This window comes from Muntiacus reevesi, chromosome 3, assembly GCF_963930625.1.
Source record: "Muntiacus reevesi chromosome 3, mMunRee1.1, whole genome shotgun sequence".
Classification (NCBI taxonomy): Eukaryota; Metazoa; Chordata; class Mammalia; order Artiodactyla; family Cervidae; genus Muntiacus; species Muntiacus reevesi.
In genome coordinates, this window is record NC_089251.1 from 113,459,338 (window position 1) to 113,482,387 (window position 23,050).

Sequence of the window (23,050 nt, forward strand, 5' to 3'; positions counted from 1 at the left end):
GCTTGCCTTCCCGTCCTGGCTGACGGGGTGACATGGGGCGGGTGAGTGGACGAGCGGGCCTGGATAGGGCCTCAGGAGGGGCTGGCTCTGGGATCAGGGTCCTGGGCCTGGTTTGGAACTCTCGCTGACCCCCTGAGAGCCATGAGCTGACATGACTCTCCAGGACCCAGTTCCCCACCGGGGAGGTGGGGACCAGACCTGCCCCGCGACCCCACTGCCGGTGCCTCGAGGGCCCGTCAGGGCTCTTGGCCCACCTGGGCCCTGGGTGCTCGTGAGGGGGCCACGCGGCTCCTTTACTGGACCCCACACCCAGGGGCAGTCTGGGTGGGTGAGGGTGGCCCAGCTGGTCCTGGTGTCCAGCCCCCTTCCCTTCCTGGCTGCTCATTTCTTCCCAGCTTGCAGAGGGCTGTCCCCTCAGGGGCTGGGGAGCCTGCGGGGGTCAGGGGGGTGGCATGGGGACTGCGGTGGGGTGGTCTGCAAGGGTGAGTGCACAGTTACCGCGAGTGTGTGAGTGCAGGCATCTGTGTGTGAGTGTGTTTGTGAATGTGTCTGTGTGTGTATCTGTGTGTGTCAGTGTGTGTGTGAGTACATGTGTCTGAGCGCATGCATGTAATAGGTCTGTGCTTGTAAGTACATGAGTAAGTCCATGTGTTTCTATGTGAGTGTGTGTTTGTGAATATATGTCTATGTATGTATCTGTGTGTGTCAATGTGTGTGTTTGAGTACAGGTGTCTGAGCATCTGCATGTATGTAATAGGTCTGTGCTTCTAAGTACATGAGTGAGTCCATGTGTTTCTACGTGAGTGTGTGTTTGTGAATATACGTCTGTGTATGTATCTGTGTGTGTCAGTGTGTATGTGTGAGTACAGGTGTCTGAGCATCTGCATGTATGTCATAGGTCTGTGTTTGTAAGTGCACGAGTGTGTCCATGTGTTTCTATGTGTATGTATTCATGAGTGTGTCTGCATGTGTGAGTATTTCTCTTTGTGAACACGTATGTGTGAAAGCTCTGCTTCCCTCCAGGCCCTTGCCCCACCTCCTTCTCACGCCAGCAGTGGGCTTGGGGAAGGTTCTGGAAGGAGCCGGGCCAGCCCTTGGGTCAGAGAAGGCCCTTCTGACCTGTCAGTGCCCGGCCAGCCCGGTCCCCAGCAGAGAAAGCACCAGGCCCCTCCCCTGGTGGTGCTGCCCTGGGCCCCGCCTCGTGCACGAACCGTGGTCCACCTGTGTGTTCTCTTTGCACGCTGCCAGGAGAAACCACTATGCCTACTCCTACTACCCGTAAGTAGCGCCCCCGCCCCTCCTGGGGAGCCCCGCCCCTCCTGGGGAGCCCCGCCCCTCCAGGGGAGCCCCACCCCTCCTGGGGATGCCCCCGCCCCTCTTGGGGAGCCCCGCCCCTCCAGGGGAGCCCCGCCCCTCCCCTCCAGGGGAGCCCCGCCCCCACCTCCGCCCTGCCTGGGCTCAGCCCCTAGTCCACCCCGTCTCCGAGCTTCCCTCCTCTGCTGGCCCTTCCCTCCCCGCCGGCCTCCTGTGTGGCGGTCATAAGTGCTGGCTCTGTGCTGACTCTCGGGTTCAGACCTGGCTCTCTGAGCCGCCCCAGACAAGTCACTGGGCCTCCCGGAGTCTCCTGTGCTCTTGACCCCGAGGCAGCCCCTTGTGTCTCAAGCCACTCCTGCTTCTCGGGACCTCCCGACATCAGACCTCAGTCCACGTCCGGGAAGGTCCTCGCCCGGGTCCGGCTCTGGGTCCACAGCCTGTGTGCGCATGTGCGTGTGGAGGGCAGACACACGGCAGCTCTCCCCATGGTGCACGCCGCTCACGGGCACCGCCAGCTCTTCTCCAGCTGGGCCCGGCTCCTCAGACCCACCGTTCCCTGGGCGCCTCCCATGGGTTCAGTTCTTCACACAGAATCTACCCAACAACCCCGAGAAGAGGCCCTGGGATCACCCCATTTCACTGATTAGGAAACTGAGGCTGAGGGACGTTAAGGACTTGTCAGAGGTCACAGGGCATGCAGAGATGGGGTTACAGCCCCAGCCCCCCTCTAACTCCATAGCTTGCTGATGCCGCTCTGTTTTCTGCCTCTGGATCTCTGACCCTGCAAGCCTTCCAGGTCGTTCCCCTGCACCCGCGCTTGTCCCCTCCTTGCAGAGCAGGTTCAGGTGGCCCCGGGCCAGTCCATAGGACGGTGGTCTCTCATCTCCTCCCTGGACCCTCTTCTTCCATCGACATCACCCACTGTCACACTGGCTTTTCCAGCAACCACACCCCTGTCAACTCACTGGAGCCTCCAGTTCAGCTTTTCCTGGAGCTCCTGACAAGGCAGCTCGCCTGCTCCCTCCACTCTGCAGCTGTTTTTTTTTTTTTTTAAATGACTTTATTGAAGTGTAGTTGATTTACAATGTTGTGTTAATATCTGCTGTACAGCAAAGTGATTCAGTTACACACACATATATATTTTCATATTCTTAAAAAAATTTTTTTTTAGTTGGAGGGAGGATAATTCCTTTACAGTATTGAGTTGCTTTCTGCATCATCAGCATGAATCAGCCATAGGTATACATATGCCCCCCATTTCCCACCCCATCCCACCCCTCTAGGTTGTCACAGAGCAACTAATTTTGAATCTAAATGTCAAACTTTTCCGAGTGTCCGTAGCACACGGCATCTGCTTGATCTTGCCCTGAGGTCAGCTGGAGGCCACAATGCAAGGTGTCCCTCCTGGCTCTGTCTGCAGATCTGGCTGGTTGGTGTGTGAAGTTCTTCTGCCAAGTAGAGCAGGAGGCCTGGGCGGGGACAGAGCCCTGTGGTCACCACTGCAGACTGCCTCCTGGACCAGGATCCACTCGGGACGGGTCCTCCTGGGGCACCATGGTCCAGCCAGCCTGACGGGCTGTCCTCTGTCTGAGGCCCTCTGTCTGTCGTCCCTGTGGTCACTGGTGTCTGACCTGTCCCCCCCACCCCGTTTCCTTCCCCATCTCTCTCCTTGTCATTAATCTTTTATTCCCCTCCTCTCCCTTCTCTGTGTCCTGATTCTCTTGTCCCACTCCCGTCTCCCTCTTCACCTCCCTTCCTCCTCCACCTTCTGTCCTATGTTGATGGTCAAGGTCACAGCCACAGAGACTTCTCATCTGCCCCCAAAGGGTCTTTGGCTGTGCCCTGGGCCACAGTGAGGGAGATATCCAGAGCCTGAAGGGTGGGTGGGAGTTGGAGGCTTGGGCCCACTGAGCTGTCTCTCAGATTGGGAAAGTCACACACCCCGCAGTGCATAACCACACTGGTCCCCAGCATGGACACAGAGCCCTCTTTCCTGTGTTTCCCATAGGAAACACATTGTTGTCCTGGCAGGAGGGGCCTCCAGAGGTCATCCTGTCCCTCCCCCTGCCCCAGCAGCTCTGGAGCCAGGATGGGCTGAGTGGAGTTTGTCTGTCTCTCTGGGGGAGTCCTACACTGGCCTCTTCCTCTCCACGATGACCAGTGTCCGTGGGCCCGCATGACCTGGAAGTCCCCTCTCAGGTCTGCCCTGCATCCTGCATGCTGTAGGGCTGGGCAGGTGAGCAGCTCTCTGGCCTCGAGCCTTCCCTGTGATCGGGCCCCGGCGCTCCTCCAGTCTCAGCACCGTTCCCATGTCCTTCCCCTTTCCCTGTGTTTCAGCCCCTTGGACATGGAGCTTTGATCCCTGCCTCCCCACCCCCGTTCTCCGTTCCACTGTCCTCCGAGTTCCCTAGGGTTACAAAGTACCATCCACATCTAAAACTGGACTGGAGACATGGGCTGTGCAGGGGTCCCTGCCCAGGGGCCTCTCCAGAAGCTCCCCCTCTCGGGAGGGACTGGGCCTTTTCCCTCTGCTGCTTCCGGCAGCTGGATGGGATGGTGGGCCGAGACAGGAATATGGATGCTGTGTGGATTACTTAAGTCTAGTGTGGCCTGTGGGAGGACCATCCTGGGGATCCTGGGGGTAAGGAAAAGTCGTGATTGGAATTTATTCCATGCCAGCTGGACCCTGGACACTGAGACTGGCCGAGCTCCAGCCAGACCCTCTGCCTGAAGGAGAATTGCAGTGCTTTCTCATGCAGGAGGGAGAGGTCCCAGGGCAGCTGCCTGGTGAGGCCAGAGGAAGGAAGATTACGAGTTGGGCCTGCAGGGGCCGGAGCTGGGCAGTCATCTTCCTAGTGGTGGATGTGGTGATTGTTGTGACACCAAAATAGGCCTAGAGTGACTGTCTTCCCCATTTCCTGAGTCCTCAGGCCCAGTGAGAGTTAGGAGGCCGATCCCAGCCTGAGGCCACTGCTGCTCCATCCCTTGCTCTCAGCAAAGGTCCACAGGATAGGGACCCTTGTTGTTCAGTCCCCAAGTTGTGTCTGATTCTTTGCAACCACATGGACTGCAGCATGCCAGGCCTCCCTGTCCCTCGCCATCTCCCAGGGTTTGCTCAAGCTAATGTCCGTTAAATTGGTGATGCCATGCAACCGTTTCATCCTCTGTAGCCCTCTTCTCCTTCTGCCTTCAATCTTTCTCAGCATCAGGGACCCCACCCAGTCCCTTTTGGGTGAAGAGGCAGCTTTCCGGGTCTGGTGAGCAAAGGATGGGGCCAGAGTCCCTTCAGCATCCAGAGATGCTTCTAGACTGGCTCCTGGCCTCAAGGCCCCTGACTGCCGGGTCTCCCCATCCACCTCTGGGTGCTGTCCTGTCCAGCTGAGCACCCATGTCTCCCATCAACCCTCCTCTGCAGGAAGCCAGTGAACATGACCAAGGCCACCGTCAACTACCGCCAGGAGAAGACCCACATGATGAGCGCCGTGGACCGGAGCTTCACGGACCAGAGCACCCTGCAGGAGGACGAGCGGCTGGGCCTCTCCTTCATGGACGCCCACGGCTACAGCCCCCGGGGTGAGTGCCTGCCCCTTCCTCGTGGCCCCCAGGTGCTCCTGCCCCAGACTCCTGAGCCAACAGCACAGAGTCCCCCATCAGCGGATTCTGTAACACCCCGAACCAACAGGACTAAGCGTCCTGCTGGGTACCAACACGGGCCCTGGGGATACAGAGAAGGTACCTGTGTTATCTTTGCACTGGAGGAGCTTTAGGAAAATCGAGGTCTTAGACGCAGATTCATCTAAAAGGAGTGTGAGTTCCCATGTTAATTGTGAGAAGTGTTCTGGGGACTCAGGGGAGGGAGCGCTGCTGTGGGGTCAGAGCCATCTCCTTCCTGCCATGTGGAAGGAAGTGCTCTGGAGTTAGACTTCGGTTTACATCTCCGGTCCCCTGAGCTGTGTGACCTCAGGCAAGTGGCTTACCCTCTCTGGTTGTCTGCTTCCTCGTGTATAAAATGTGGATGAAGATGATCTTTGCTGGTGGTGCTGCTGGGAGACTAAATGAGCATGTGTATACATCATTTAGTCCTATGGCTGGCCCGCAGGGAGAGGAGAGTGAGTCAGCTGTATGTGCTAGAAACTTGTCATCAATTGCTTCATCACACATCTTTTGATTCGACTTAGTGGTGATTTGTACAAAAGGAAATAGAATACTTATGAAAATCATGAAGTCGTAATAATACAATAAACACTGGTGAAGCCCCCTGGTGAATTTGAAAGTCATATGAATGCGTCTCTCATAGCCCCTACCTCCCTCTTAGATGTAAATATTCCTTTGAAATTTATGTTTATAACTTTCTTGGCTTTTGGGGAGTAATTTTTGCCATGTGTGCATGTGTCCCCAAACAGTGCAGTCTATAATTTCGCTCATTTCTGAGCTTGATAAAAATGAAATTGCTCTCTATTTTTCAGCTCAACACCGTGTTTCCAACATTTACCCAGGTGGATGTTTTGCTATAGTTCATTTATTTTCTCTGATGTATAGTTTTCCATTGTATGAATATATCACAATTTATTTCTCCATCCTGCCATCCATGGGCATTTGATTTGTTCCTAGTTTTCTTGTTATTACAAACGAGGCTGCTGTGAGCATTCTTAAATGAATCTCTAGATGCACCTGCACAGCAGCTTCTGGAAATAAGAGCTGCTGGGTTATAAAGTATGTGCTTGTTCTGCTTTCTGAGACAGGGCCAAATTGTTTTCCAAAGCGTTTTTGCCTGTGTTCACTCCTAGCAGCAGGGTGTAAGAGTTTCCGTCACTCCACATCGAGATCAAAACTTGCCAGGCTTCTTCACTTTTGCCAAACTAGTTTGTATAAAGATGGCAGTTCTCTATAGTCTTAATTTGCATTTCTCTGATTACTAATGAAGTTGAACATATTTGCAAATCATCATCGGCCATTCAGGTTTCTTCTTCCGTAAAATGCCTGTTCATGTCTTTTACCTAATTTTCTGTTTGGTTTTCTGTTGCTTTCTTAGTGGTTTTTAGGAGTTCTTTATATATTTAGGATGAGACTCATTTGTCTCTTATGAATTGCAAATATCTTCTCCCAATTTGTGGCTCATCTTCATTGGTTATTTATAGTGCCTTTAGATGAACAGATTTTTGTGTCGATTTAGTCAAGTTCATCAGTCTTTTCCTTTTTGATTTCTATTTTTGTGTTTGTTTAATGAATTCTTCTGTATGCAAGGTCGTAAGACAGTTTTTACTTTTTTCTAAAACTTTTAATATTTTGCATTTCACTTTTACATCTTTATCTGTTTGTAGTTGATTTTTGTATGTGATATGTTTTTTTTTTTTTTCTATAGGGAAAACCAACTGTCCCAGCATCAGGTATTATAGTTCATAATTTCACCACTGATTTGCAGAGCCACCCTGTATCGTATATCACATTTCCATATATATATATACGAGTTATGTTTTGGCTCCCTATTCTTTATCATAGGCTAGTTTGGTGATTCCTGTGTCAATACCAAACTAGCTAATTACCATAGGTATCTAGGTCTTGATATCTGAAACATCAAGCCCTCCCAACCTTGTTCTTCACCAAGGGTGTCTTGGCTGTATTTGCCCTCGTTCTTTTTCTTACAAATTTTAGAATCATCTCTTTAAATTCCTTGGAAAACTTTGTTGGCAGAATTTGCATTGAATCTAAGGATTGGTTTTTGCTTTGTAAAACTGAAACTCGGCATCCATTAAACTCCCTGTTCCCTCTCTTCTCAGTTCCTGGCCACCACCATTCTACTTTCTATGACTTTGATTACTCTGTCTTATATAAGTGGAGTCATGCAGTACTTGTCTTTAGGGACTAGCTTATTTTGCTTAGCGTAATGTCCTTAGAGTTCATCCATGTCATAGCATCTTTTAGAACTGTCTTTTAAACAATTGCTTTTTGAAAAAATTAATTTTTTTAACTTTTAGTTTTTGGCTGCACCACGTGGCATGAGGGATCTTAATTCCCTGGCCAGGGGTCATACCTGTGTCTCCTGCAGTGGAAGCTCAGAGTCCTAACCACTGGGCTGCCAAGGAACTTCCAGAATTGCGTTTTTTTTTTTTTTTTTTTTTAAGGCTGAATAATATTCTATTGTATGTATATGCTCGCTTTTCTGATCCAGTTGCCTGTTGATAGACACTTCGGTGGTTTCCAAGTTTTAGCTATTGTGAATAATGCTCCAGGCAAGAATACTGGAGTGGGTTGCCATTCCCTTCTCTAGGAGATCTTCCCAACCCAGGAATGGAACCCAAGTCTCCTGCACTGTAGGCAGATTCTTTACTGTCCGAGCCAGCAGGGAAGCCCGCTGTGAACATGGAGGTATACCAATATCTCTCTGGGTCCTGCTTTCAGTACTTTTGGGTATATATCCAGCAATAGAATTGCTGGATCATACAGTAGTTCTATTTTTAATTTTTTGAGGGGCTGTCATACTGTTTTCCACCGTGCCTGCACCATTTTGCATTCCCCCTAGTAGTGCACAGGGGTTCCACTTTTCCCCATATCCCTGCCAGTACTTGTTTTCTGTTAAAGAAAAAAAAGTTTTATAGCAGCCATCCTCATGGATGCGAGACGGTATCTCATAGTTGCGATTTTCTTTTCCCTGGTGCTGGAGTGATGTGATGTTGAGCATCCTCTCGTGCATTTATTGGCTGTTTGTGAGCTTTATTTGGAAAATTTTTGAATTGGGCTGTTTGTCCTTTTGCTGTTGAGTTTTAGAGGTTCTATATTTATTCTGGATATTAATCCTTATCAGATAAATGGTTTACAAACATTTCTATCTCATTCTGTGGGTTGCCTTTTTACTCTGCGATTAGTATCTTTTGATGAACAAATGTTTACACTTTGATGTCGTCCATTTTGTCTGTTTTTTCCTCTTGCTGCTATGCCTTTGGTGTCGTAGCCCGGAAATTCTTGCCAAATCTGATGTCAAGAAGCTTTTGTCCTATGTTTAGGTCTTACATTTAGGTCTGTAGTCCTTTCTGAGTTAATTTTTGTGTATGATGTTAGATAAGGGTCCAGTTTCATTCTTTTGCATATGGATGTCCAGTTTTCCCAGCATACATGGGGTATATTTTTAGAATATTGTATTTCTAAGTATTGGTCATATAGAGAAATGCAGTTGATTTTTGTGTGAATAGATATTGGTCTTATATCCATACACCTTGATAAACTTTCTTTTTTTACTGAAGTATAGTTGGCTTACAGTATTGTTAGTTTCACGTGTACAATATAGTGATTTGATATTTTTGCAGATTTATACACCATGGAAAGTTATTACAATATTATTGACTATATTCTCTGTGCTGTATGTTATATCCCTGTGGCTTTTAAAATTTATAACTGGTAGTTTGTGCCTCTAAATCCTCTTCATCTATTTTGCCCTTCTTCCCACCCCTTTCCCCTCTGGTAAACCCTAGTTTGTTCTCCATGACTGTGAGTCTACTTCTGTATTGTTATATTTGTCTATTTGTTTGACTCTGTAGATGCTACTCATAATGTCACTTTTCTTCCTTCAGTTTGTTAGTGAGGTGAGTGACAGTTTTAGATTTTCCTTTTTTCCCTTTTTAAAAAGTTATTTATTTTTAATTGGAGGATAATTGCTTTGCAATATTGTGTTGATAGATTTTCTAATATTAAAATAACCTTCCATTCCTGGGGTAAATTCAACTTGGTCTGATGCATAATATTTTTTTTATGAATTATTAGATTTAGTATAATATAGTTCAAGATTCTAAAGCTGTATTCCCCAGTGGGATTGGGCTGTAATTTTTCTTTTTTGTGTTATCTTTGTCTGGTTTCTGGTATCCAGATTCTACCCGTCTTATAAAATGCACGATCTTGTCTCTTTTTTCTTTATCACAGAAGATTGGAGTCATTGGCTCCAACTCCCTGAAAGTTGGGTGGAATTCATCTGTGAAACCAAAAGAATCCTTTTCTTTTGTTTTCTTTATGGAAACATTTAAAACTTTTAATTCAATTTATTTAAAGGAATAAAGCTCTATTCAAGCTTTATATTTTTTCAAGACACTTTTAGTGTTGTATTTGTCTAGGAATGTGTCCATTTCATTTATGCTTTCAAGTCCATTGACTTGCATGTCTGCATGATGTTCTTTGTGACCTTCCCTCATTAAATTCACACCACAGCCCTACATAGGAGCTGTTAATCAACTCTTCGTCTTACAAATAAGGAAACAGAGACCCAGAGAGGAGAATCACTTGTCTGGGTCAAACCGCCAGAAGGTGGCAGAGTCAGGATTTAAATGCAGGTCTTTTTGAATTGCAAATTGCTATTTCGGCTGTATCACGCAGGCCTAGTGGACCTGATAGGGTTTGGGTTGGCAGAGACGGGGAAGGAAAGGCATCTGTGCTGGAGGAACAGCATGTGTAAGTGCACGGAGGACAACCTGGTGAGGTCTGCTTGGGCTGAAAACTCAAGTGGGTTTTGGCGGATGTGGGAGGTGGGAGTGGTGTGGGCACACATCTTGCTGCTGAGTCCTAGGGAGAGACAGAGAGAGACAGGAAACATGGGCTCTGCACCCAGGGAGCTCACTGACTAGTTGGGAGGTGAGATGGACGCAGGAGAGTCAGCACCGGGCTAACTGCTGGGGGAGCTGGGGGGACAGTTAGTGTGGCCATAGTCTTGAGAAGACACAGCTTTGGGCAGGGGAGGTCAGGGCTTCAGCTGAGATGTTTCAGATTTGATGGACGGTGAGGAGGGGTGGACACTGAAGGCAGGTTGCTGGACTCAGGGGGACGGTGTGACGGCTGGGAAGCTCAAGATGCATTCAGGAGACTGAAGCTCAGTCTTAAGGCTTCTCTCTTTCTTTATGCCACGTCCTGGTCTAGCCACTACTTTTCTTTTCCTAACAGTGAGGCCAGATTTTTGTGGTTTAGAACCATGTTGATTAGATGCAACCTCAGTATGGAAATTTTAAATAGGGACTTCCCATGCTGAGTAAATGTTGAGCTGGGATGTTCCCAAGTTGTTGGAATGTGCCCCTGTGGATTCTGATCCTGCCCTGAAACCCTCAAACCCTCTGGGATCTTATCTTTTCAGAGCTCTTGACCGCTATGGGAACCAGAGGGTTCTGGCCAAATGGTTTGTCAAATAAATGCCCCTTATTTGACACCACAAATGCCCTTTAATCAGGAAGAGGAAAACAGGGGAAGACAATAGGATCCCAGAGTCAGATGGGCCTGAGTGTGAATCCTAATGCTACCACTTAAGGAGCAGGCTCCTTAACTCTTCTGGGCCTCAGAATATAGAGTGGGTTGCCATGCCCTCCTCAAGGGGATCTTCCTGACCCAGGTATCAAACCTGTGTCTCTTATGTCTCCTGCATTGGCAGGTGGGTTCTTTACCTCTAGCGCCACCTGTGAAGCCCATAAAAGGGAAAGTGTTAGTCACTCAGTTGTGTCTGACTCTTTGTGACCCCATGGACTGTAGCCTGCCAGGCTCCTCTGGCATGGAATTCTCCAGGCAAGAATACTGGAGTGGGTAGCCATCCCCTGCTCCAGGGGATCTTCCCAACCCAAAGATTGAACCAAGTCTCTTGCATTGCAGGCAGATTCTTTACCTCTGAGCCACCAGGGAAGCCCCTATGTAATAGGGGGAAGAACAATAACACCTACATCATAGGCATATTCTAAGGATTGAATGACTTAAGAATCATGCCAGGCATATGAAAGCCCTCAGTATGTTAGATATTGTTAGCTATTGTTACAGGTTGTGTTTCTTTAAAGTTGCTTGCTAATTACAGATAGTGAAGGAGAAGTATAGCATGCTGTTGGTTTCGTAACTGGTGGCCTGTCTTCATCAAGGGTGGATGGGAATTGGGGGAGTGCCTATCTTTGAGGGAAGTCTGAGGATCCTCATTTTCAAATGAGGAAACCGAGATCCAGAGAGGTCAAGTGACTTGAGTCAGAATTCACATTCAGGCTTCTTTGACTCCATGCCCAGTGTTCTTTCCTCTGGGCCTCCAGTCTTCCTCACAAAACGTCAGCTGTCCAGTGGTTCAGTTCAGTTCAGTTGCTCAGTCCTGTCCAACTCTTTGCAACCCCATGGACTGCAGCATACCAGGCCTCCCTGTCCATCACCAACTCCCGGAGTTTACTCAAACTCATGTCCATTGAGTTGGTGATGTTATCCAACCATCTCATCCTCTGTCTCCTCCCACCTTCAATCTTTCCCAGCATCAGGGTCTTTTCAAATGAGTCAGTTCTTCGCATCAGTGGCCAAAATATTGAAGTTTCAGCTTCAGCATCAGTCCTTCCAGTGAATATTCAGGACTGATTTCCTTTAGGATGGACTGGTTGGATCTCCTTGCTGTTCAAGGGACTCTCAAGAGTCTTTTCCAATACCATAGTTCAAAAGCATCAATTCTTTGGCGCTCAGCTTTCTTTATAGTCCAACTCTCGCATCCATACATGACTACTGGGAAAACCATAGCCTTGACTAGATGGACCTTTGTTGGCAAAGTAATGTCTCTGCTTTTTAACGTGCTGTCTAGATTGGTCATAACTTTTCTTCCAAGGAGCAAGCATCCAGTGGTTACTCCCCTGAATTATCCCATAATCATTATGGAGCTGGAGAAAGTCAAGGCCAGCACCTGAGTGCCCACCTCGAAGCTGAGGGCTGGCTCTTACCTTCCTTCCTCTCATCCTCCCTTTCAGGGGCTTCCAGCTGTGTGGGCAAGCTAGTCCTCAGGGTGTGTGTGTGTGTGTATGTGTGTGTGTGTGTGTGTGTGTGTGTGTGCATTAAAGAGAGAGATAGAGAGGGAGGGAGGGAGAGAGATCCCATGGGAATGCATGGGTGAGAAGAGTAAGGACATGTCTTCTCTGGGTCCAGGAAATGGAGTGTCTTCTTGGCAGCATCATCATTCATCATCCTTTGTCCTCTGGTGGTCTTGTTTGGAGAACATCTTGTGTTGCTCTCGGGCTTACCTGGAAGCTGCCCAGATTTGGCTCTGGCTTCTTCCCAACCAGTGAGGACATTTTCTCGTCTTCAGCCATTGCTAGATGATTCTGTGCCTACTTGTGAGGCTGCATCAGGACTTTCAGCCTTTCAAGATCTCTGAGATGAGCTGCTGGATTCTCTGCCTGGAGAGCTCTCTGTGGAACTGTCAACACAGTTTCCATGAAGAACACTTGGGACCCCTTCATCTCTGAGGTCTTTAAACCAGCAGAAATCTTCTTTTGCTTGAAATTTGTGTGCTTGCCTTGTGTACTTGTGGATACTCTTTAGAATTGTCATGTCTTGGACCAGGATCTGACGGTGGAGAAGGACCCGGGCAGAAAGGCCACCTCTTGTCAACCATCTGGCCTGGCTTTCTGAGACTCAAGGGGATCCTTCTTTTCCTGGAAACTCCCAATGATGTCCACAGTCCCATCTGCAGGTGCTCATGTGCCTGGCACTGGGCTGGGTGCTGTATATGCATAATCTTGGTAAAGAGTCTGTCTGCAGTGCAGGAGATGCAGGAGACGCAGGAGACCTGGGCTTGATCCCTGGTTCAGGAAGATACCCTGGAGGAGGGGATGGCAACCCACTCTAGTATTCTTGCCTGGAGAACCACATGGACAGAGGCCCCTGGCATGGACTACAGTCCATAGGGTCACAAAGAGTCGGACATGACTGAAGTGACTTAGCATGCATGCACATTGAATATTTATATCATCATATTGGAGAGTAACAGTTTTAATCTTCATTTGCTGTATGAAAAGGGAAATTTCTGGAGAGTAAGTAACATCCCCAAGGTTACATGCAGAGCTGGGATTTGATCTGAAGCCTGTCTGACACCAGATCCTGTCTCTTAATTACTGTTGTATACTCTATTCCCCTGAGGATATTTCATGAAACAAACAAGCTTTCTGTGGTGAAAGACGGAGGTGAAACCTTGCTATTCCCACACATCTCTTGGAGATTTAAAATACACACTAACTTGTTGGAAACCCTGGGAGGTTTCACAGGGGAAAAAAAAACCTACTTATTTTTATTTAAACCAGAATTTCACAAACTCCTTTAAAACACAGAACCCCTCCCCATTATCCTTCTCTTTGTTGAATACGTGAGTCATCTGGCACGACCAGTATTTTCTGGAACACACTTGGGCAGCCACTACTTTAGGCAAATCTCTCCTCTTCAGATCTCAGTTTCTCTACCTGAAAAATGGAGGGCTTGAGGCGTTTGACCACAAATGTGTAATGGGTGGGCTTCCCTGGTGGCTCAGACCGTAAAGAATCTGCCTGCAATGCAGGAGACCTGGGTTCGATCCCTGGGTAGGGAAGATCCCCTGGAGAAGGAAATGGCAACCCACCCCAGTATTCTTGCCTGGAGAATTCCATGGACAGAGGAGCCTGGTAGGCTACAGTCTATGGGGTCACAGAGAGTCAGTTCAGTTCAGTTCAGTCGCTTAGTCGTGTCTGACTCTTTGTGACCCCATGAACTGCAGCACGCCAGGCCTCCCTGTCCATCACCAACTCCCGGAGTTTACTCAAACTCATATCCATTGAGTCGGTGATGCCATCCAACCATCTCATCCTCTGTTGTCCCCTTCTCCTGCCTTCAATCTTTCCCAACATCAGGGTCTTTTCAAATGAGTCAGCTCTTCGCATCAGGTGGCCACAAAGAGTCAGACATGAGTGACTCACACACACACACACACACACACACACACACACACACACACATGGATAACATGGATAACTGTATGTGACTTGTCCTCTGGCTGTAAGCAACTGGAAATCTGGATAAAACATGTGAAACAGTTGTTTTCAGACATTGGGCACCAGGCTGACCACCACTGTGATTGCTGAGAAAAGTGAAACAAACCGAAGTGCCTGCCTCGCATCGCCCCTCTAACTGGAAGCAGCTTTCAAACCTTGGCACAGGAAGTGGAACCCAAGCGAGCCCCACAGTCTCCCTGATTTGAGGAGGCAGAGATTGGAGTTTGGGGAAGTGGAAGTGTCCGGGGTGGGGTGGCGGTATCTGTCTCGGTATTGCATTCATTCTGCCTGTCCAAGACTGAGAATTAAAAGTCAAGACCTGAAGGATGGATGTGAGTCCACCAGACATCAGGGGAGAGCGGGGCAGAAGAAGAGCACGTATGAAGGTTTGGGAAGGGAGGCCCTGCTGGGAGTCCTCCACCTGCCCATGCCAGCTCAGAGTTGGGCAGAGAACAGTGGTGAGACATGCGGAGAAAGCCCCTGCCCCTCAGCCAGGCCAGGAGAAGGGAATACGTGCTGAGTGTGTGGGAGTGAGTGTCGGAAGCTGGGTGTGGCTGAGCAGGGCTGTTCCTCCATCCCAGGACCTGATCTTGGGAACCAGGGTGGGATGTCCTTGAGGATGCTGGCCAGAAGAGCTGGGGAGTGGTGGTCTGTGGGGAGGGGATGGTTTTCTGGAGTGTGGGGCAGCATGAACCTCTCCACCTGCTCCCTATGGGCTGAGCTGCCGCATAGGCTGACAATGGAAATGCTTGCGCTGGAGAAACGCCTCTATTCAGGTGCTTCCCATTCATCTGTGGAGGGGGTGGCGACGGCAGCTAATTCTGGAACTTGCTTGTCTTTGAATGGGGTGATTGCTGAGAGTTGTCAGTGTTCCAGATTGTTCCCTGGGAGGAAGAGGGGGAGGAAGGAGGGGAAGTTGTGGACTTTGCTGAGCGCTGCCTGCTGCAGGCAATGCGTGAAGTCACAGAGGGGGCCCTTGCTAGAGAGCCCGGGAGGGTGAGCGGACCAGGGATCCCAGCCCACAGGCCGGGCCAGAAGGGCCCCCAGAGGTCATGTGACCCAACCCCCTCATTCTATCAATGGGAAGACCGGGATGCCCCAGGGAAGGGGCTCGTTCAGGGTGGCCCAACCAGCTGCCTGGCTCCAGCAAACAACCCAGGTGTCCTCCATGCTGGCCATGCTTCCTTCCCTCCCTCGGCCCCCCTGAGTCTATGTGGGGTTCCCCCGGCTGGGGCCTGTGCACGTCAGGAGCCCCTTTTCCCTTTCTCTGGCTGCAGGAGACCAGCGCGGCGGTGGGGTCACTGAGGCCAGCAGCCTCCTCGGGGGCTCACCACGGAGGCCGTGTGGCCGGAAGGGCTCCCCGTATCACACGGGGCAGCTGCACCCTGCGGTGCGCGTGGCCGACCTCCTACAGCACATCAACCAGATGAAGACGGCCGAGGGCTACGGCTTCAAGCAGGAGTACGAGGTGCCTGGCCCCGTCCAGCTGGGACCCCTCGCCAGGGCCTCCCTGGCTCCTCCTCACTGTGGACCCTGGCAGCCCTCCGCCGGTCACTAGATGGATCCTTGCCCTGATGGTCCCCATCTCTAGTTAATTTCTTGACCTAGACCTTGACCCTAATCTCAGCCTGACCTGGTTTCTCCCTCATCTTAACCCTGACTTAAAAAGTGTCTGAATCTTATGTCGGTCTCTGTCTGAACCCTACCAGGATCCTTCTATCCCTGATGTGAACCTGACCACAAACATTGACCTGGACCTCCAGTCTAAACCCCAGTATGGCTTTGACCCTAACTTGCATCCTAAGCTTCGTTTGAACTCTGACTTGAATCCCATCCCACCTCCATCTGGACTTAATTTGACTGTCATCTTTACCTTTGTCCCAGCTCAGACCTGGATTTGACCTAAACCTGACCTTCATTCTGAAATGTGTCTGAACTATAATTACCTCTTTTCTCCTCTTTTTCTCACTTCCCCCCACCCCCGCTCGGTATTAAACTTAGTCCCTCACATAGAAAGGAATATACAGCGACTTTATCTCAAGCCCCAAGTTTAACCCTGGACCTGGCCCTTATCGTGGTCCTACCTCCTGCAGACAGGGTCGGGCCCTTGGGAGGGGAGGGGCTTCCCTCCCACCACTAACTACCACTTTCCCTTCTGGCAGAGCTTCTTTGAAGGCTGGGATGCTACAAAGAAGAAAGACAAGGTCAAGGGTGGCCGGCAGGAGCCCATGCCTGCCTGTGAGTCCTGCGGGAGGGCCTGTGGTCTGGAGCAGTGGGTGGGAGGAAGCGGGAAGAGGGAGAGAGCCATTTATGGAGGGCCTGTCGCAGGCTGGGGTGGGTGCTGAGCACCACGCTCCTCGTCTGACTTAGTGTTTTCCGCAGTTCTGTGATATGGGATGTAGTAGAACTCCCACTTTACAGATGAGGAAACTGAGGCTTGGGAGGTTAAGCCCCCCTCCCGGGGTCACACAGCTGATACTTGCTGGAGCAGCTCAGGGCCTTGTTGACGCTGCAGCCCCGACTAACCACCGGCCTGTCCTACCTCCAGCATTACGGAGGGCCTGCTGCTCAGCCCTGAGTCTCTAGGTTCCCTGACTGCCCTGCCTGTGCCCCGGCTCTGGCCTCCAGGAGCCCTCTCCCCCACACCGCCCCAGTGCTGGGCTCCCCAGTTCAGCCCCTGCCCGCCCCATGGCCACGTGCTCTGTGTTTCCAGATGATCGGCACCGAGTCAAACTGCACCCGATGCTGGGCGATCCCGACGCCGACTACATTAACGCCAACTACATAGACGTGAGTGCCTCGCCCCGCTGTCTGCTGACTGGCCCCGGCCGGTCCGGGCTCACTGTCCAGGCGGGGCGGGACCCGGCAGGGAAGAAGTCGGGGTTCACGTGGCTGGATTCCTGAGCGCCCCCACCTCCTGCCGCCAGTGCAGGGAGCTCAGCGGAGGGGGAGGACAGGGTGGGCAGCGGCTGTCAGGAGGGCTTCCCTGGGGTCGGGGTGTGAGCGAAGCAGAATGGAGGCAAGAGGGCAGCCAGCCAGGCCTAGACGTGAGGACAGGTCCCCTCTCAGTGGGGGGCCCCGAGGCTGGAGGTGGGCTTCTCATGGCACACAGTGAGGTCGAGTCAGGCAGGGGCTGGACTGTGAAGGCCTCGAATGGCAGACTGAGGAGCTGGGCTTTTTTCCTAGGGGCATCAGGGAGCATTGGAAATGTTGGACTGTGACAAACTCAGGTTAATTGACCAGGTACTGTGTGCCAAGCACTGTGCTAAGCACTTTATGCCAAATATTTGTCTATGATCCCGACAACCACCCTATGCTGTGGTCAGCATCGTGGCCTCACTTTACAGGTGAGGAAAACTGGGGCTCAGAGACGTGAAGCTACTTTTCCTAGGTCACCCAGCTAGCGAGTGGTCAAGAAGGGAGCCGCATCTCAGCTGGTCAGGGTCTCCAGAGCCTTTGCTGCTGACGACAAGGCTGTCCTGCCAGCCGCAGCAGCCACTGGTCAGGGTGGACCAGAGAGAGGAGGGGCCGGAGACAGCGCAGGCAGCCAGGGGGCCTGGGCTTGGGTGTGAAGAAGAGGCGATGAATCTGCTCCCCAAGTGTGGATGAGAGTGGGACAGGACAGGCCCAGGGACGCTTATCAGACTCCCCAACCGGCAGCAAGTCAAGTGTGCAGAGAACCACTTATTCATTCATTAGATGTTAAATATACTTTGAGCATCTACTGTGTACCAGGCATGGTGCTGGCCACTGGGAATACACCTGTGAAAAAGGAGACATAGCCCTGGAATCCGTAGATTCTAGTCGGGGAGGCTCATAAACATACAAGTAAAATGAATTCAGGTTAGTTGGGAAATCACAGGCCAGGAAAGGGAATGAATGACTTTCTCGGCATCGTGCGGCAAGGTAGTGGTGGGGCCAGGTTTAGCCGTGTTGGGCTGCATAGAGGCAGAGGGCTTGCGCTGGCTTTGGGTGGCTGGAGAGGGAAGGGAAGGGTAATCTCAGGCAGGACCAGCGTGCCAGGTCAGAGGTGGAGGAGGCGTGTATCCGGAGCGGGGGGCAATCAGGGACGGTGGAGGTGACTTCTCCTCTCCTTCTTCACTTCCTCCTGGTGGCCAGATGCGCTCGCCCACATTTGCCAGAATCCCTTGCTTTCTACCTGACCTCCCCACCCTCTCCCCAGGCTGCAGTATGGTCCGACCTGGCCTCGACTTGGGCGGCTCTGGGGACAGGGACAGTGGCCTCGCCTCGGGGTCCTCAAGGCCCTAGTCGGCTTCTCCTGGGGCCCCGCCAGGGCCCTGCCCGTGCCCTTCTCTTGCCCAGGCCTGGCCACCCGTCTCTGCTCTGCCTCGCCTGCTGGGCACCACCCGTTCCAGCCACTCCTGTGCTCCGCCGTCCACCTCCATCTGCCTCTGGCCTAATATCTGTCTCTTTTGCTTTGTCCTGTTCCCTCACTGGAATCATTAAGATTCGGATAAACCGTGAAGTAAGTATCTCTCTCCCGTTTCCTCCTCCTCCTGTCTGTCTGACCGGCCCTATCTCAGGCTTTCTCACAATCTCTGGCTGTCTCTCTCTCTCTCTCTCTCTCTCTCTCTCTCTCTCTCGTCTCTGTCCTCCTTCTCCTCCACTTGTGTGCCCAGCACCAACCGTCCACTTCAGCAGCCTGGCTAGGGGCCGCCGGGGCTGAAAGTTTGACGCGACCCCTGTTGTGAACAATGCCCTCCTCTACCCTAAGGGGGGCCTGCAGTGTCCGGGTGCCTCCCCAGGCCCCCCGGCCACCTTCCCGGGCCACCACCTCTGTCGCCCTTCTCCCCAGCCCCTGTGCCTGATGAGTCCTCATTAGCCATACCTTCTGTGGGCCTGGGAGGGGTGGGGCGGGAGGAGCTGCCCTGGGTGCCCTGTCCCCCCACTGCTTGGGGGTTCGGGCCTTCCAGGAAGCAGGGGTGGCCCCAGGCACTCCCCTTTAGTAGTAGTTTCCCTTGTGTTCCAATCCCTTTGTGATCAGTTTGCTTGAAACTCAACCCTCACCGCTTTGCCCTCAAATTTAGCCCTAAATTGAATGTTTTATTTTGGGGGAGCTGTTGGATATTTTATCTTAAAAAATTGTGCTATGTTTGGGCCTTATAAGAATTAAAAAAAAATTTCATCTAGCAGTCCTCTCATTTGATTTTTTAAATATAATTTTTTAATAGTTGATGCCTGATGGGTTTATTTTGGGGGGTACCTTGTCTATTTTATCTTCCTTTTTTCTTTTACAAATATATGTCTGGCTTTTTTATGATTGGAAAAATGCAACTCATTATTAGACTTTCAGACAACATGTATATGCTTGGGACCTTCACTAATATATAAAGCATAAGGTCCCTGCTGTCACATCTGCTGGAGACGACAGTTGTTCCTCATGTGCTCCTAGATACCGTCTGCCTTATTTTGAGTTTCTTTACACAGGTGATTTGTAAAGTTGCTAAACTTAAATGAAATATTAGACCCACAGAAGGCAATGGATGTCCTCAGCCTTAGCAACCCCATTAGGAGGTGATGAATATAGATCATGATTTTTTCTTTCACTTTAGAATTTTTTTTAATTTTTAAATTTTTTTGGCCACACTGTGTGGCATATGGGATCTTAGTTCCCCAGTCAGTTTCCCAATCAGGGATTGAATCCATGCTCCCTGCATTGGGAGCGTAGAGTCTTAACCGCTGGAGGACTGAGTAAGTCCCTAGATCACTATATGTTTTTACATCTCAATCTCCATATAAAACTTTCATTTAGTTGTTGCCAGACTCTTATGAAATACCCTGAGGGAACATGGCTTATTTCATTTACAAATGCCTGTTACCAAAAACATTATTGGCTGAGTACATTCTCTGAGCCAGGCCTTTCTGGCACCTCATGTCATTTTTGCCACACTCCATGAGGTTGAGACCTGCATGTGGCAGATGACAAAATTGAGGCTTAGAAAGATTGAGTGGCTTACTCATGGCCCCAAGGCTCTGGATTAGCAGAGCTGGGGCCTCAAATTCAACCTAAGCCCTGTACCCTTACATGAGACCCTGGATCTCTCTCTTTGGGGGCATTGGGATGCCCCAGGGGCCTTGCCCACTGTGCAGGTAGTCAGTCTCCTAGCTCTGCCCATTCAAAGGCACCAGGGAGGGGTGGATGTCTGCCCGGGAACAGGCTCCTAGGACATGCTTGATGCCCCAGAGTAGGAGCACCCCTGCTCACTAATCCTGGTCTCTAAAGCGGGTGTGCTCAAGCTGGTCTCCTTATCTTCCTTTAACATCTGAGCATTTAAAACTTTCCATTTCACTGTCCTTTGTGTGACGTAATTGTGCAATAATGCACATGGGCCACTAAAAAGTGAATATACAGATACTGAAAGCCATCTGTCTGAAAAATTATTGAGCTGTTTGTTGTATGTATTGATTAGCAGTTGGGTGCTGGCAATATGCTGGGCACTGGAGGCTCTGGCTCTTGTGTGAGAGTCTCAAGCAAACTGGCTTTAGGTGGAGTAGCCTGTTCCCAGCTTGACTGAGGCTGGGGGTGGAGGGCAACACTGGCGAAACCTCTGCCGAGTGCCCCCTCTGACCCCAGTTGCCCAGCAGCTCCCCTAAAGACATGAAGCAGAGGCGTGGCTGGGGAGACAGTGGCAAGGAGTTAGGCTAGACCTGGAGAGGTTCCGGTAGTGAGGGTTGAGTGACTCTGGGAGGCTCTTCATTCTTGGTAACTTTGACTATGTTTTGGTCATTTTCATGGGAACTGTAGGTATACAGCACGTGTGTGTCTTGGTATTATCCTCATATTCTGGAGGAGAACAGAGGCTTAGAGAGTCAGAGAGCCTAGCTACTCCAAGTGTGTTTTGAGGCCCCGCCTTGGCACCACCTGGGATCTGGTTGGAAATGCACAATCCCAGGCCCCTCCCCATACTGGCTGAATCTGAATCTGCCTTTTAACAAGATCTCCAGGAGATTCGCATGCACATTGAAGGCTGAGAAGTGCCTGCTCAGTGCCTAGAATCACACAGTTCCTATTTGGCAGCAGAGACCCAGCTCAACCTGACCCATGATTCATATTCTTAACTCCTGTTGTGAACTGCTGTCTGCCCAGTAATTCTTGATGTTCACGCCATTGAGATCTTCAGAGATGCTTGTGGACGTTTAAAGTGGTAGCAATAATAATGGCGACTCTTGATTAAGTCCTGGCTTTGTGTTTGCCATGTGCCAAGCCCTTAACGTGTGTAACTTTACCCTTCACAGCCGCCCAAGGAGATAAAGACCATAATTATTCCCATTGTATAGATGCAAAAATACAGACATAGAGAAATAAAGGAATTTGCCCAACACTTAGCACGAGTTGTGTAGAATTGGGCTTTGTACTCTGGCAGTCTGCCTGCAGGGCCCCTTGGGCCTGGGAAGCCCACCGGGTCACAGGTGGGAGCTGTGTCGAGGGTGTGAACTTGAAGCCAGCGGCTGATCTTGGTTGTTTCTTTTGCACCAGCTCTGCACTGCTTCTTACTGATCCCGTGTCACCTGCGCTGGTTCCCTGGGTGTCTCATGGGTGGGTCCCGCCTCAGGGTGGGAGTGGAGTCTGGCTGGTTCCACTTCTCAGCCTGGGGGCTCTGGGGATGGAAGAGGAATGTAGCTCTTGGCCTCTTTTGTGGGAGATAATACAGGTAAAGTGCTTAGCACAGTATGTGTCCGTAACAGGGCCTCAAACATTTATTATTATTTTAATAAATAACTGTGTAAGTTATTTATTATTGCTAGTATCATTATTATTGATTTTAAAGATTTTAAAAAACATTTTATCTAATGGCCATGAGCAACTCCTGTGCTCACTAGCTCCTAACCTGAAGCCTTCATTGGGCCACCTCAAGCCCTGGGTGACCGGGTCGTGGGGAGGGACATTGCCCATTCTGGTTGCTCTGAGCAGGGCTGAGATAACTGACAAGACCCAGCCTGGGGCCTGGGGTTGCTTAGGATCTCTGGGGCTTTGGGAACAGGGTAGGGTCACCCTGCAATATATTTGTCTCCAAAGAGCAGCTGGGTTATAAGCAGATTATGGACAATTATCCCCAATTATGAAAGGGGAGCCCCTCTAGGCCCATGAAGGAGTTGTGTCTTCCCTTGGGTCATGGAACAAAGATGGGTTTTAAACCCATGACCCAGGTATCCAGGCTCTACTTCCTTCCTTATTTGGGGATGGGCAAAGGACAGTTCAAGAGGGTGGGGTAGTTCCCTGAGTGGGGGCTGTGTGTGCAGCTTCTGGGAGAGGAGGGCAGAAGGGCCTGAGCAAGTGAGGGGCCGATCCTCGGGGTCTTAACACGCCCTCTTCTCCTGTTCCAGGGTTACCACAGGTCAAATCACTTCATAGCCACTCAAGGTACCTGGCACCTCCGCCCATGTTCCCCCCACCCCCTGCCCCAGCGTGCTGAGTGCCCTCTGCCTGCCTTCCTGCCTTCTCTGCTGATCTGTCTGCCTCCCTGTCTGCCTTCCATCTGTCTGTCTGTCTGGGCTTCTGGAATCTGGACATCCATATCTGTTCCCTCTTTGTGTTTGTGTCTCCCGATGTCTGCTGTCCCCGTGTAGCTCCTGGTCCACCTGTCTGTCTGCATGCAAGAGGGCCAGTCGGCCTCGGTCCTCTTGGGTGTGGATTGTGCCTCTTGGTCTGGGGGCTGCCTGGGTCCCTTAGGCTGTGTCTTATCCTTTCCACTGTCCATCTGTCCATCCCTCCTGGAGGCTTGTGCCATGGCCCTCCAGCTCTTCCTCCTGGGTTCCACTCAGGATGACCGGGGTCTCCAGGCAGGCTCTCCTGATAATGACCACCCCAAGGGCCCAACAGGCATGAGTCGGCAGTTGATGGGGGTGTGTGGGGGTGAGCATGAAGCCCCCACTGGGGCTCAGGACCCTCCTGGCCGGCATCGGTGGTGTGGGGCAGTGGTGTGCTGGCCCTGGGTGGAGACCTG

The 23,050-nt window shown here is 50.8% G+C and overlaps 1 protein-coding gene across 2 annotated transcripts in view; it reads left to right on the forward strand.

Annotated features, from left to right (window-relative positions):
- The window catches only part of PTPRU (protein tyrosine phosphatase receptor type U), an 88,805-nt gene that overhangs the window by 51,785 nt on the left and 13,970 nt on the right, over positions 1 to 23,050 (forward strand). The window contains exons 15-20 of one of the 2 annotated variants that reach the window (XM_065930243.1): positions 1,249 to 1,278; positions 4,730 to 4,887; positions 15,362 to 15,552; positions 16,247 to 16,322; positions 16,798 to 16,874; positions 22,431 to 22,467. In XM_065930243.1, coding sequence (XP_065786315.1) covers positions 1,249 to 1,278; positions 4,730 to 4,887; positions 15,362 to 15,552; positions 16,247 to 16,322; positions 16,798 to 16,874; positions 22,431 to 22,467 — 569 coding nt within the window. The remainder of the gene's footprint in view (positions 1 to 1,248; positions 1,279 to 4,729; positions 4,888 to 15,361; positions 15,553 to 16,246; positions 16,323 to 16,797; positions 16,875 to 22,430; positions 22,468 to 23,050) is intronic. The other variant, XM_065930242.1, reaches the window with a different exon arrangement.